A 14,022-nucleotide genomic window follows, 5' to 3' on the forward strand; every position below is an offset into this window, starting at 1 on the left:
TAAAGGAGTAGGAAGATGATTGAGATGAGATGAGATGAGATGTGGCGTTGATGCTGTGTGCTACGGAGAGAACAGTCCGCATGCAACTGATCAACTGATGAATGAACCGTGTATCACCGCACCGCCGACCGCACGGAGAAGATCACCGGGTTACCATTGGTGTTCTTGGTCGGGGAGGAGCGACACTCGCTCCCACTCCGCCACACAAACTTAGTAGTAGACCTATGTATAAAAGCAATGCTTACTATAATGACACATCAATAGATATTGTGCACCTTTAGCAAGATTCCAACGAGCGGGTGCATCACTGCAATGTTTGTGTATAGTGCAAAAGTGCTGTCCGGTGTTATGATCGAGCACTTTTCCGCGAACTTTCTCGTTGTGTTTTTCGCTGTGCTCCTCTTAGTTCGTGGACTGCAGGTCCTGCGGGAGATCCTGCAACTGCCGCCGGGACCATGGGGCCTGCCGATACTCGGCTCCCTGCCCTCGCTCAAGGGCGATCTGCATCTCCACTTCAGGGACCTCACCCACAAGTATGGTTCCCTGTTCTCCACGCGGCTCGGCTCCCAGCTGATCATCGTCCTCAGCGATTACAAGCTGATCCGGGACGCGTTCCGCAAGGAGGAGTTCACCGGAAGACCGACCACCGAATTCACCAACATCCTGGGCGGCTACGGTAAGTCTCTTTCTTCACTCTTATTTACTCACCCGCTCAATTGAACGCTGGCTGGCATATGCCTGACACACTTACTATGGCCTTCATAGGTCATTTTTAAGTAAAAGTGATCATTGTTATCAGCTCGATATCGTATCAATTGTAACCCAGTTTTATTCAGCGAATTCACCTTGCCGTTTTTTTTTAAGATCGGCTACGTTTCCGTTACTCTTCAGAAGTGTTACAAGTTTGTTTTCGAAATTTGGACGAATTAACGCAATTAGCGCGTGCGATAAAGAAATTTTTCCACTTTTTCGTTTGGGTTTCGTTAACTGTTGCAATCTGCTTAAATCCATCAGAATTGTTTCGAAATTGTTTTACTTAAATTTTTATTGGTTTGTTGTTTTTAATTTGGTCAAAACATTAAAGGTGAAACTTGCATCCAGTTTTTTTAGAGATTCATTTCTAAAATTAGATAATATTTCATCCGATTAAAAGAGAAATCAAACATGTTTATACTAAATCAACTTCGAACTAACCTAACGTAACTGAATTCAGTTTGACCTAACCTAACCTAACTAAAGATCATACAGATCAACTACTCAAATAGGCAAAATATTTATCATCAATTCCGATTGCTTGATGCAGGCGTGATAAACACGGCGGGTAAACTGTGGAAGGACCAGCGTCGATTCCTGCACGACGGCCTCCGCCACTTCGGCATGTCGTACATAGGCGCCCGCAAAGTCCAAATGGAGAACAGGATAATGAACGAGGTCGAGGAATTCCTGTGCGTCCTGCGCGCCCACAAGGACGAACCCATCGATCTGAATCCGGTGTTCGCCGTCTCCATTTCGAACGTGATCTGCGACGTCCTCATGTCCGTCAGGTTCTCCCACAACGACCAGAGGTTTAAGAGATTCATGGATTTGATCGATGAGGGATTCAAACTGTTCGGCAGCTTGGAGGCGGCCTTGTTCATCCCCATTTTGAAGTACATGCCCGGACACAATGCTACCAGGCAGAAAATTGCTAAGGTAAATTGAAACGTTTTGATTGTCGTGTGAGCGGGACTGATGGATATTTTTCTTGTTCAGAATCGTGCCGAAATGGGAGAGTTCTTGCAAGAAACCATCGATGAGCATCGCAGAACTTTTGACCCAAGCCACCTGAGAGATCTTCTGGACACCTACCTCTTCGAAATCCAAAAAGCTAACGAAGAAGGAACTGGTCACCATTTGTTTGAAGGCAAAGACCACGGTAAGACGAGCCCACTTTAAAACACAGTACCAAATTTAACACGTTTATTTATTGTTCTACAGATCGCCAGATTCAACAGATAATGGGTGACATGTTCTCAGCAGGAATGGAGACCATAAAGAGTTCGTTGCAATGGGCTGTGCTGTTCATGTTGCACAATCCGGACGTGATGAGGTCGGTGCAGGAAGAAATGGACCAGGTGGTCGGTCGTCAAAGACTTCCCAAGCTGGAAGACTTGGCTTACTTACCAGTAACCGAATCGACCATCCTGGAAGTGTTGAGGATCTCTAGCATCGTTCCCATGGGAACCACACACGCCCCCACCAGGTAATTATTAGAGAAAATCAATTAGTTGCGTCTGACATTTTTGAACGTGTTAGGTTCACACATCACACCTGCGAAAAAAGTGAAAGTTATAAGCCTAAAATCCATACATATATTTCGGTCGATGACCCGCCGTCCAATCAGACGATTTCTTAAACATTTTGTAACCTACACGCAGGACGAATTTTAAAAGCAAGACAATGAATTATAATTATGTAATGGGGTTCAACCAACTCATATTCAATAGCTAACCGACATTCGTTTTGGTTGCAGGGATGTGAAAATCAACGGCTTCCACCTGCCCCAGCACGCGCAAGTGGTACCACTACTGCACGCCGTCCACATGGACCCAACCCTGTGGGACGAGCCGGAACGCTTCAACCCCTCCCGCTTCATAAACGCCGAGGGCAAAGTGCAGAAGCCCGAGTACTTCCTTCCCTTCGGTGTCGGAAGGAGGATGTGTCTGGGCGAGATCCTTGCCAGAATGGAGCTGTTCCTGTTCTTCTCGTCGCTGCTACACGCGTTCGACGTGAGCGTGCCCGCCGGCGAGACGCTGCCCAGTTTGAAGGGCAACGCGGGCGTGACCATCAGCCCGGACGCCTTCAGGGTGACTCTGACGCCTCGCACCATGGAATGGGACTTCATTTCGCCGTTGCTGAGACCCGCCGGCTCGCACTAGTGGGACAGTGATGTGGCGAACTTTTGAGCACGGTTACGAGTGTGTTCCTATCAATTTTATTATTACGAGGCGCCGTACTTATAGGTATAAACGAAGACATTCTACAAGTAGAATTGGATCTCCGACTCGATCGGCTGTGCGCTGATGTGTTCATTGTTGTTTTTAGTATTAATTAGGCTTTACTTTACGTAGTTATTTTGTTTTTGCTAGTCATATTCATTTCATTTGTGACTCCGAGAATGGTTCATAGTTACTTATTATTTTTTTACCATTTTTCCCCGATTACTACCTATTTTGTATTGCTTTGTTACTTTGGAGTTACTCATCATCGACGTGTGTTACCTATTTTTATTTTATGGATCTGTGAATGAAAACGAGGTAGCTTATTTATTAATTGTTTCCAATGGAAACCAATCACCAATTTCATTTATCATCTAGTTTTTAAGTGATATTGTATATAACGAGTTTTATTGTTGCAATCTTGCTGATTTGTATAGTTTAATAGAGAGCAAGACTTATTTTAAGAATATTGTTATTTAATATTTTCAACAAAACCGTACAATTAAATAAATTAATTTTTTAATATACCATGTGCATTTATTTCAACCCTCACAATTTAAAAAATCAAATATTATAAACAATTAAACAAAAATAATAATATAAACATAACGAATAGTTCCAATTCCAAATTAGGTCTGAAATATTGTCTAGACGTTTCAAATTTTTAATTTAATTGTATATTGTTGCTCAAGAAAAGGAATCGTTTTACATAAGATTAATTCGAAACCTGGAATAAATTGTGCTAAACAGACACATTTTTTTACGTCTGACTTGTAATAACCAACAGAAATTCATATGATTAATATTTATGTCCGTCATTATAATTAGAGAAATTCAGAGATGTTAATTAAAAAAATGTACTTTCGTCGTTCTGTTTGCAATTTGTTTGTCAAACTTATTAATAAACAAGTTCAAAAATGTCAAGTAAATATTGCACGATTTATTAATCAAAATTAATTTATGTTTATCTTAAATAACGTAATTAAAAACATTTTAATGGTTTTATAAATACATGCAAATAAATTTTGGTAATTGACCTAATTATAATTAAACATTAACAAAACATACTTACTTTCAGAGGCGGATACGGAATTTTTTGTGGAGGGGGAAGGTCGATGATCCAGATTAATTGATAAGAAATTTTAGAAACAAGAGAATTAATTGAAGTGAATTTTTATTAGAATAATCTTAAAACAACTGTCCACTTTCCCTATGGTGTTTTAAAAAGAAATAAATAAAGGTGTGACTAAATTTTTAACAATTTTATTAAAATTAAAATTACAAAGTTTTTTATGTACGTAATTTTCTAAAATATAAATATAAAACCTAAAAAACTATTTCAAATCAAAAAAATATTAAAAAAATGTTTGAATAAAAGTTATAAACTTAAAAAATCTATATATAATTCCATATATCATATAAAAAAATTATAAAAAAATTAAACTTTGATGATTATTTACTCAGTAAAAATCAAAACTTTCACATGTACAGATCTTTAAAAATAATTTTTTGAGGTTTAGGAGTCAAAGTTATTCCACAGTCTCCAGTTAAATCGACCTTCTTCAAATCTTCAACGCTCAACTCAAAATTTTGAACAATCGTAGCACAGAAAAGGAACAATAACATTCTGGCCAATTCGTCGCCAATACACATACGTTTGCCTTTAAAGAAACGACAAGTAATTTATTAAAATATCAAGAGTACCCTTGGAAATAGTACCTGTTTGAAAGGGCATAAAATAATCGTTCCTGCACAAATTACCATCTTCATCCAAAAACCTGTGGGGGTCAAATCGTTCGGGGTCGGGGAAAATGTCTTCGTTCATGTGTATGGCCCACTGCAAGGGTATCAACATAGTGTTCGGTGGTACCTTGTAACCCCCTATTTCTAAATAGTCCAAAGAGCCGTGTGGTATTCCAACTGGTACTACCGATCTGATTCTTTGAGCCTCCATAATGGACGCCTCGACCAATGGTAGTTTCCATAAGTCGTTGAGGGATAAGTTGCTATTTGGTACCATTTCATTGATTTGAGATCTGACAGCTTTTTGTATTTCCGAATTTGTGGCCATGTACAACAAGTACCATCTAAAAACGCCGTTTAATGTCGTACTTACGAAGAGAAACTAATTACCTCATAGTGGTTAGGGTGGTATCTAAACCGGCTCCAAAGACATCAGCTAACAAATGGTAGAACTGCTGGTCGCAGTAATATTCGTTATTGGTTCCGTTTCTTCTATGTCTCTCTTGCAGGAATGCCTGGATTAGGTTTTCGTTCGATGCATAGTCGACACTTTTCATGAATTTCTCTTGCTCATCGATCAATTGTTGATAGACTTTATGAGTTTCCAATTTTCCCTCCATTAAGAATTCCATTGTTTTGCGGTATATTGGAATTTTGCTGATGAAAGAGAAATCAATTCGCACTTCTGTCAAATGCAACACGTGATAAAAAGTGAAAACTGTCAAAAATTTGCAACAAATTTTACTTGTTACCAAACAGTCACTAATTAGCCTAAAGTGATTGTATAATTTTTAGAAACTTACATTAAGAAAGAGAGGAAATTGAGAGGTCCTGCAACTCCAATATGTTTCGTTCCTTCTTCCTGCAAATGTTGCAACCACTTCCAAGTTTCGTCGTCTCGACTCCACGATTTTCCAAAAACTATGTCGTTTATGACTGACCCTAAGCTGTGTCTTAAGCCTTCCAAAGGATCAAGACGTACTTCTTTACCTTTCTCTTTGACGAACTGCAAAAATATCCGGTAAAAATGTTTAAAATCAAACATGTTTAATATACTTTGACAAAATCTAAGGCATTTTCCATGATTAGTTGTTCCATTTTGTCTCGTTTTCCGATTTTCGACGCCCCGAATTGTCTTAAGGCGTGGTGGATGAATTTCCGTTGGTCTTTCCATCTTTCACCCTCGGCACAAATCAAACCTTCAACAGTAAACGTTAAACGTAATGGTACAATGAGTGGTACTCGACCCCAGAAATCTAAATAAATATTTCACGAAAGATCAATTCTGAGAAAAACAAGTTATTTTTAACGTTGGTTAGGAATTTGTAACCATTAGAGGTAGAAAACTTGGGTGGTTTGTGTGTGAACAAAATAAATTCTACTCTGGTGACTCACACATTTATTTCACAGTTCAACCTCAACCCTCGAATTTATTTAGTAAACGAGTCCAAGGAGCTTTAAAAATTTATATGTAGACAGACAGATTATTTCAAGTAATTTAAATCTTCCATTGCCTACATGAAAATATGAACAATACTTAAAAATTGATGCCCTCAATAAGTTATTTTTCGTAGATAGCATATTTTTGCGTTGTATTTTTCGGCGTCTTTTGATAAAATCAGAATTATCTTAATCAGATCGAACTTATCGTTTATTAAACCTAAAATTTTTAGTTCAAGGAATACTTTAAAACCAGTAAAACTCAGATCATTATCCAGTTAAATAAATAACGATTTTTCCGATATAGTGTTTGGATAAAAATCCGTTTAAAATGACAGCGAGAGTGTTTGCTGGGAAAAAAATCGACATCGGCTTAGTCACCGGACATGTGTAGAATTCTTCGGCTCCGGTTATGTACCTTTCGAGAGCGGGTTCACAATTCCAACTGTTGTCCTTGTGTCGAGAATTTCTGCACGGCGAAATGTCTACGGAATACGTGATATTTTTTGGGTTGAAATTTTTCAAAAAAATTCTGTTGCACCAATTAAAATTCATTTTAAATGTGGTATGACAAAAACAAGTTTGAAAAGTGGAAAAATATCAATGTTTTTTTTCCTCGGGAGTCCGGGAGGACTAAAAAAGATAAATTAATAGTTACACATATGATAAATTAAAGCGAAATGTCCTTTAATGTTACTAATTTATTAAATACATAACATATAAATGTGTGAATCAGGTAAAATTGAATCAAATTAAGGGGCAGACTGAAAAGTTTAATGAACTTAATCTTTTATGTTCGAAGTAACAAGTTTAAAGAAAAATACCATTAAAAAGGTGAACGAACAAAAGGACGATGAAGACTGGAAAGGTTGTTCTCTAGAAAATTCATTCGGGTGAGTTTAAGAACCTCGATGGTAAAGACCTTTGAGGTCGTACATTTAAAAGTCTCACGTGATTCCCAACTTCGATTCATGTATTTCCAGCATTCCCACCTTGTTTAAGATGCAGTATGACCCATTTCGAATGGAAGCGTCCCCATAACTGTTTATTATAATTTGATAATCATTACAATTTATAATATTTGGAAAAAGTAATAATGTTTTTGGTTAATGATTTATTTTAATAAATTTGTATAATATATTTTAATATTTTTGTATTAAAATTGTTATATTATATTTTATGCTTTTTCTAAACATACTTTTATTTACTTGTAGTGTATTCATGCAAATTAATTTTATAATCCAAAAATAAACTTATTTGAATAAGGCAACAAAAGTAAGATGTTGCATACACAATGTATTTGGAAAAGATACTGCATGTGATGAAATGAGGATGATTTTGGTTGTGTTGGTTTAAAAGCGATAATAAATTTATTGAAGATGTCTTCTTAAAACCTTTACCAATGAAAAAAATAAAGAAGACTAGAAAGGTTGTTGTCTAAAAAATTCTTTCGGGTGGGTCTAAGAACCTCGATGGTAAAGACCTTTGGGGTCGTACATTTAAGAGTTTCACGTAGTTCTCAACTTTGATTCACGTGTTTCCAACATTCCTTTCTCGTATAAAAAGTGGAGCGGTCCATTTAGAATAGAAATACCTTTATAAACTTTTATGATAAAATGATTTCTTTTAATAAATGTTTATATACTTTAAGATTTTTGTATGAAACTATTTGTATATAATTATATATTATTTGAAAACCTTTTTATGTTCTCTTACATTTTATTTAAATCTATTTTTGTGTTAAAAATGGTGCATTCAATACTATGATGCATGTAAATTTGCTTTATTAGTTCAAAAATCAGCATAAAACAACAAAAGCGAGAACTGCATGTTCTATTGCATGTGCAGAAAATGCTGCAAGTGATGAATACGTACGATTTAGGTTTTAAGTGTTCATGAATGCATTGAAGATGAACAACGATAAGATTGTCCTAAAACGTGTACCAATGAAGTAAGTAAGTAATATTGCGAGTAAAATCATCATGCAATATGTTTGGGAATAAGCCAGTCCATAAATCAATAATTAAAACGATGTACCATGTAATGGTTTCATCAAATATAAATAGATTTCACACATATTGAGTAAGAACATTCTCCATTTCCAAGAACTGTGCGTTTTCTGAGAATATGCTTGTAGAAAGTTGGCAAATATTATTTATTACAGTAATTATTTTGTCGAATTAAAAAAAGTTACGTTATTTTAAAGTTAAACGTAAGAAAGTTAAATTACTATATACTTAAAAATTTCAAGTACAAAAAATATAGAAGAAGACCTATATCTGAAGACACGGAAAAGATTTTTTGACAGGTATAGGGTTCTTTTTTGTCTAACTTTTAAATTATTCGTTAACATCGAGTAATAATTAAAAAAGTTACAAGGGTATCTTCATTTTAAGTTGAACACACAGTAATTATCTTTATCATGGTTAAATTATTAAATAACAATGTTAAATGGGTTCTATCCGGCCAATACTTAGGCTAGTAGTAATAATAAATAATTTTTCTCAATATTCGAAAAGCACATTCAGGCCCAGAAAAGTCTCAGTTATTTGAAATGAAGAAAAGTTCTTTTAAAGAAAGTTACGTTAGAAAATTAAATTACTTTAGTGGTACAAATGGTAAAATAAATTTTGATATTTCGTCCAAATTTTTAGTAAAAAAATATAAAGAGGAATCTAGCTCTGAAGAAACAGGAAATATTTTTTCGCTTATCTAAAATGTATTATTCTCTAACTTTAGAACTATTATTATTCCTTATTAAATAGAGTGATAAATAAGGAAATTACGAAGGTGTCTTCATATTAGATTGGTTACACTGTATTTATGTTCCAACAAAACAACAAATGTTCCACCATCAACATCTAGTTATTAAACAGCAATGTTCTAACCCATCCACCATTTTTTATTGTCGAACCTTTGATCTATTATTATGCGTTAAAATAGAGTAATAAATAAAGAACTTATGAAGATGTCTTCATTTTAAATTGACCACAATATATTTGTGTTTGAACAGAACAACAAATGTTCCATTATCATCATCATCTAATTATTAAAAAACAATGTTTTATGGGAAGTTCTACAGCATCCACAATACTTCAGATATATCTCCATGTGATTATTAATTATTTTTGTCATTATTTATTTTTTTACTTAATAAATAGTTTGTTTCTGAATGAGAAATCAACACTATGGTCAATCTTTTCTTCATTTCCAAGAACCTATAATTTTCTGGGTAATTATCCATTTATTAAAATGGTGATTATTTTGTTCAATGAGAATTATTTTAAAAAGTTATTATTAAATTAAAAATAAACTAAATTTCTTTAGTATCATAAAAGTTAGAGATTATACATTAAAATCGAATGAATAATGAAGTTTCAATAGTGTCTTCATTTTAAATTGACTTCCCTTCAAATAGAATCACAAATGTTCTTTAGTGGCATAAAAGGTAGATATAATATACTATTTTTTTCAATCTTTTTTAATATAAAAAAATAAAAAAGGTTCTGTTTGTCTAGAAATTATTATTGTTTAACTTTTGTAATATTATTATTCATTAATATCGAGTGATAAACAATGAAGTTTTGATGGTGTCTTCATTTGAAATTGATTTCACTGTATTTCCAACAAATGTTTCTTACTGGTGTAAAAGGTATACAATAAAATACTATTTTTTTCAACTTTTATTATATAAATAATATAAAAAGGGCTCTGTTAACCTAGAATTTATTTTTATTTAACTTTTGAGAAATTATTATTCATTAAAATAGAGTGATAAATAAAGTTTTGATGGTGTCTTCATTTTAAATTGACTTCACTGTATTTCCCTTCAAATAGAATAACAAATGTTCTTTAGTGGTATAGTGTGTGTTAGTGGTATTTTCAATTTTTTTAATGTAAAAAATATAAAAAGGCTCTGTTTATCTAGAATTTATTATTGTTTAACTTTTGTGATTTTATTATTCATTAATATCGAGTGATAAACAATTACAACACAAGTTTTGATGGTGTCTTCATTTTAAATTGACCTCACAGTATTTTCCTTCAAATAGAATAACAAATGTTTTATCATCATCATCACCATTATCATCATGCAATTATTAAATACCATTGTTAAATGGACCCTATAACTATATATATATATATATATATATTACTTAAACGCTTTATTTTTAAAGATGGGCTCAATACTGTGATTGGTCTTTCATTCATTTCCAAGAATCTAGAATTTCCTTGGCATGAATGTGCTTGTAGAAAGTTAGCAAAATTATTTATTATAATTGGTTATTATTTTGTTAAATAAAAGTTATTTTAAAGAAAGTAACGTTGTTTTAAAGTTAAACGTTAGAAAGTTAATTTACTTTAGTGAAATAAAAAATATAAAAGAGGACCTAGGTCAGTTGATATAAAAAATATTTTTTGGTTTGTCCAGTGTTCTTTAATATCAAACGTTTGAAGGAGTTGCGAAGGTATCCTCATTTTAAATTAACCACATTACGTCTGCCTTTCAACAAAACCACAAATCCTCCATCATCATCATTATCATCATCCAGTTACCAAACACCTAATCCGTTTCTAGCCGAGTGACCAACAAGTTCAGCGACTTTCGTCATTGTGTCTGTTGCACGTGAAATTCGGTCTAGGAACTATCGCACGCACAATGCGTTAGCAACAGCGGTCCGCGTTACGCACCTAACGGATTTTCGGTCTGGCTCCAATCGAAATGCGTTTTCTCTCTCTCGCGCTCCTTTCCAAAAGCGCCGATGAGATTTGAGAGTGCGTGCGGGGAACGGGATGTTGGTAAAGCGTAAAAATGGTGCGTTCGGGCCCGGGACAATGGTCGATGACGTAAGCGACACACTGACCCAGTGGGTCCCAAAAAAAAAAGAGACGCCCGACCTCCCGAAACCGCGTTGCGGTTAGACTCCGTGTGCCGTTCGGTCGTTGAACCTTTTTCGGCCTCTCGGCTCATTCTTCTTCGTTATTAGCATCGCCGATCGTCCGTCTTCAGGATGGGTTCATTAAGCGTTGAATGAGCTCCTTTGTACTCAATTTTAAAGGATAGAATTTACAATAATTAACAACTAATCCTTGCTTATTATATTTTACATAATCAATTATTTTAACCGGAACTAAAATGTGTTGCCTAACAGAAAACTTATCAAAAATTGAATCATTAACAAAGGAACAATGGCATTTTAGAAGGTTTATGTGACACGTAATTGTTAATTTAAGTACGATTTGAAAAGTAGCCCGTGGCCAAATAGAAACCGCAACGAATTTCAAATAGTGCGTGTCGTAATTTTTACTTGTCAGACAGACATTTCGTTGTTATATCAGATTAATCAAAAAATGTTATTGGACTTTGGCGTATAAATAATTTTTGTTATATTTTGTTAGATTTCTTTTTATAATTTAGTTAATATGAATTTTTATTCGAGTAATAGTATAAAATTTTATTGAGGACCATTTTTAGCGTTTTACAAGCAAATCATGTCACCTGAAAAAAATTCTAGGTTCTTGGAAGAAAAGGTCAACCTCAATTTTAATCTTCACTTCAAATTAAACCGTTTATTACGTAAAAAATTGGACAATGACAAAAATAAATATTAGTAACATGCCGAAATAACGGGAATACATGATGGATGAAGTAAAATTTCCTATTTAACTTTTTGAAGCTTTCTTTAGGTATCCAATACGACATTGCCATTAAAAAATAACAGCAAATATTTTCTATTAACTGAAGAAGATCATTTGATTACGTTTTTCAGTAGTTCATTGATTGACCACGGAGCATTGATCGATGATACTCAATTTATTAGTATCCCAATCCAGACTGACGAAAATTGTGATAATCAACCTATTTTTTATTGCTTGTGCAATATGATCAATAAAAAGCTTATTTGCTTTGCATACAATGAAGAGAACTGACAAACAATGCAACAAACGCCTAATTTTGTTATCTTCAGTTAAATTATGTGGAATCTATTTGTCCAACTTTTTGATGAAATTTATTGCATTAAAGCTCTTTTGTGATCGTTCATCTCAAATTAAAGATATATATATATATATATATATATATATATATACATTTGTAAACAGGTTTCTTCATTGGTGCACGTTTTAGGACAACCTTAACGTTGTTCATCTTCAATACGTTCATTACCACTTTAAACATACAAAACCAAAATAATGCATCTTCATCTCTTACAGCATTTTCTTCAAATGCATTGATCATAGCTTTTTTCTTGCTTTAAGTTGTTTTTTGAACTAATGCACCATTTTATCCTAAAAATAATTTTAAATACAATGTAAGAAAAGCATAAACTTTCAAATAATATGTACAAAAATCTTAAAATTTAAAATAAAAATGTAAAAAGTAAATAAACAAAATTGAAAACGTGATTATTTTTAACTAATATTACTTATGAAAATTACCTTCAATTAAATCATAGAAGTTATGGAGATATTTTCTTTCTAAATGGACCACACTGCATTTTATACGAGGAAGGAATGCTGGAAACACGTGAATCGAAGTTAAAAATCACGTGAGACTCTTAAATGTACGACCCCAAAGGTCTTTACCATCGAGGTTCTTAAACCCACCCGAATGAATTTTCTAGAGAACAATCTCTCCAGTCATCATGGTCCTTTGTTCGTTCGCCTTTTTATTTTTGTATTTAAACTTGTTACTTCGAAGATAAAAGGTTATGATCATTAAACTTTTCAATTCGGTTCACATGTTTATATATTTGCTTAATAAATTAAAAGCATTAAAGGATATTTTTCTTACTTAACATTTGTGTAACTATTAATGGCTAATTTTTGAACTGATGAAGCAGCAGCGGCAAATATATGTTAATTAAATAGATCATGAATCAGAGACGTAAAATATTTTTTCGTTTACCTAAAATTAACATCCAATGCCATAATTGTAAAATCAGAAAATATTAATCTACTTTGACAGATTTTTTAATGTTGGATACAAATTAAAATTAAAAAACTGGTTGGCAATAGAACAATAATTCGATTAAAATTTTTGGCACTAAATTGGATAACTCTTCAGTCTTCATTGTGTCTTTGTTTGTTCACCTTTGTATTTTATTTTTATTTAAACTTGTTACTTCGAAGATAAAAGATTAAGATCACTAAACTATTTAGACTAATTTTTTACTGATAAAGCAAATATGACATTTAAATACATATTTTTTAACCCAAAACACAACGTAGATCTTAAAATTTAATTAAATAAATAATGAATCAAATACGTACATTATTTTTTCGTTTTCCTAAAATTGACTTCTAACGTCATAATTGAAAATTATTAGATCGGAAAATATTAATCTATTTTGAGACTTTTTTTAGCGAAGTTGGACACAAATGGAATAAAATGGCAAAAGTGAAAATTACGTGGTATTTTGAGAAAAACATTGGCACTAAATTCAATAACTCAAATATGTAGAAGAAATTCTTAATTTCATGCTTTTGTTGAATTTTGATGACTGAGTTCAGCACCGCTTCGAGTGATAATTTTTTGCAAAGTTCTTAAAGAACAACAAAAGTCATAATATACAGTTTACAGTAATTTTATTAGCATTTCTAACGATTGAGTAAAAAGATGATAGATCTGGAACATTTTTTTATACAAAATTTATCGACTTAAACTTAAACTTTAACTTTTTATATGTTTAACAAGTTACTACAATTTTATATTAAGAGATATGACAAGAAGAATATAATATGAAATATGCCAAAGACAAATTATTAAAGTTGTTAAATGTATGTATATTTAATTACTAAATTAGAAAAAAATATTTTTTTTAGGTTTAGGTTTATTTTTTTACTAAACTTAGATTAGCAG

General features: G+C 33.1%; 2 protein-coding genes across 3 annotated transcripts in view; one reads left to right on the plus strand and one right to left on the minus strand.

The window, feature by feature from the left end:
• Positions 1-272: 272 nt before the first annotated feature.
• LOC109593938 (cytochrome P450 18a1) lies at positions 273-3,503 on the plus strand. Its single transcript, XM_020009072.2, has 5 exons — positions 273-676; positions 1,304-1,692; positions 1,753-1,915; positions 1,978-2,242; positions 2,513-3,503. The coding sequence occupies exons 1-5, from the start codon at positions 313-315 to the stop codon at positions 2,916-2,918; spliced, it is 1,587 nt and encodes a 528-aa protein (XP_019864631.2). The 5' UTR covers positions 273-312; the 3' UTR covers positions 2,919-3,503.
• Positions 3,504-4,374: 871 nt separating this feature from the next.
• LOC109593892 (cytochrome P450 306a1) overlaps positions 4,375-14,022 on the minus strand; it is a 65,796-nt gene continuing 56,148 nt past the window's right edge. For both annotated transcript variants that reach the window (XM_049968340.1, XM_020009021.2), the window contains exons 4-8: positions 5,778-5,920; positions 5,525-5,727; positions 5,112-5,378; positions 4,698-5,065; positions 4,375-4,639 (exon numbers count right to left, since the gene is read on the minus strand). In XM_049968340.1, coding sequence (XP_049824297.1) covers positions 4,458-4,639; positions 4,698-5,065; positions 5,112-5,378; positions 5,525-5,727; positions 5,778-5,920 — 1,163 coding nt within the window. In that variant the 3' untranslated portion in view covers positions 4,375-4,457. The remainder of the gene's footprint in view (positions 4,640-4,697; positions 5,066-5,111; positions 5,379-5,524; positions 5,728-5,777; positions 5,921-14,022) is intronic.

This window comes from Aethina tumida, chromosome 5 (assembly GCF_024364675.1).
Source record: "Aethina tumida isolate Nest 87 chromosome 5, icAetTumi1.1, whole genome shotgun sequence".
In the NCBI taxonomy this organism is placed as follows: domain Eukaryota; kingdom Metazoa; phylum Arthropoda; class Insecta; order Coleoptera; family Nitidulidae; genus Aethina; species Aethina tumida.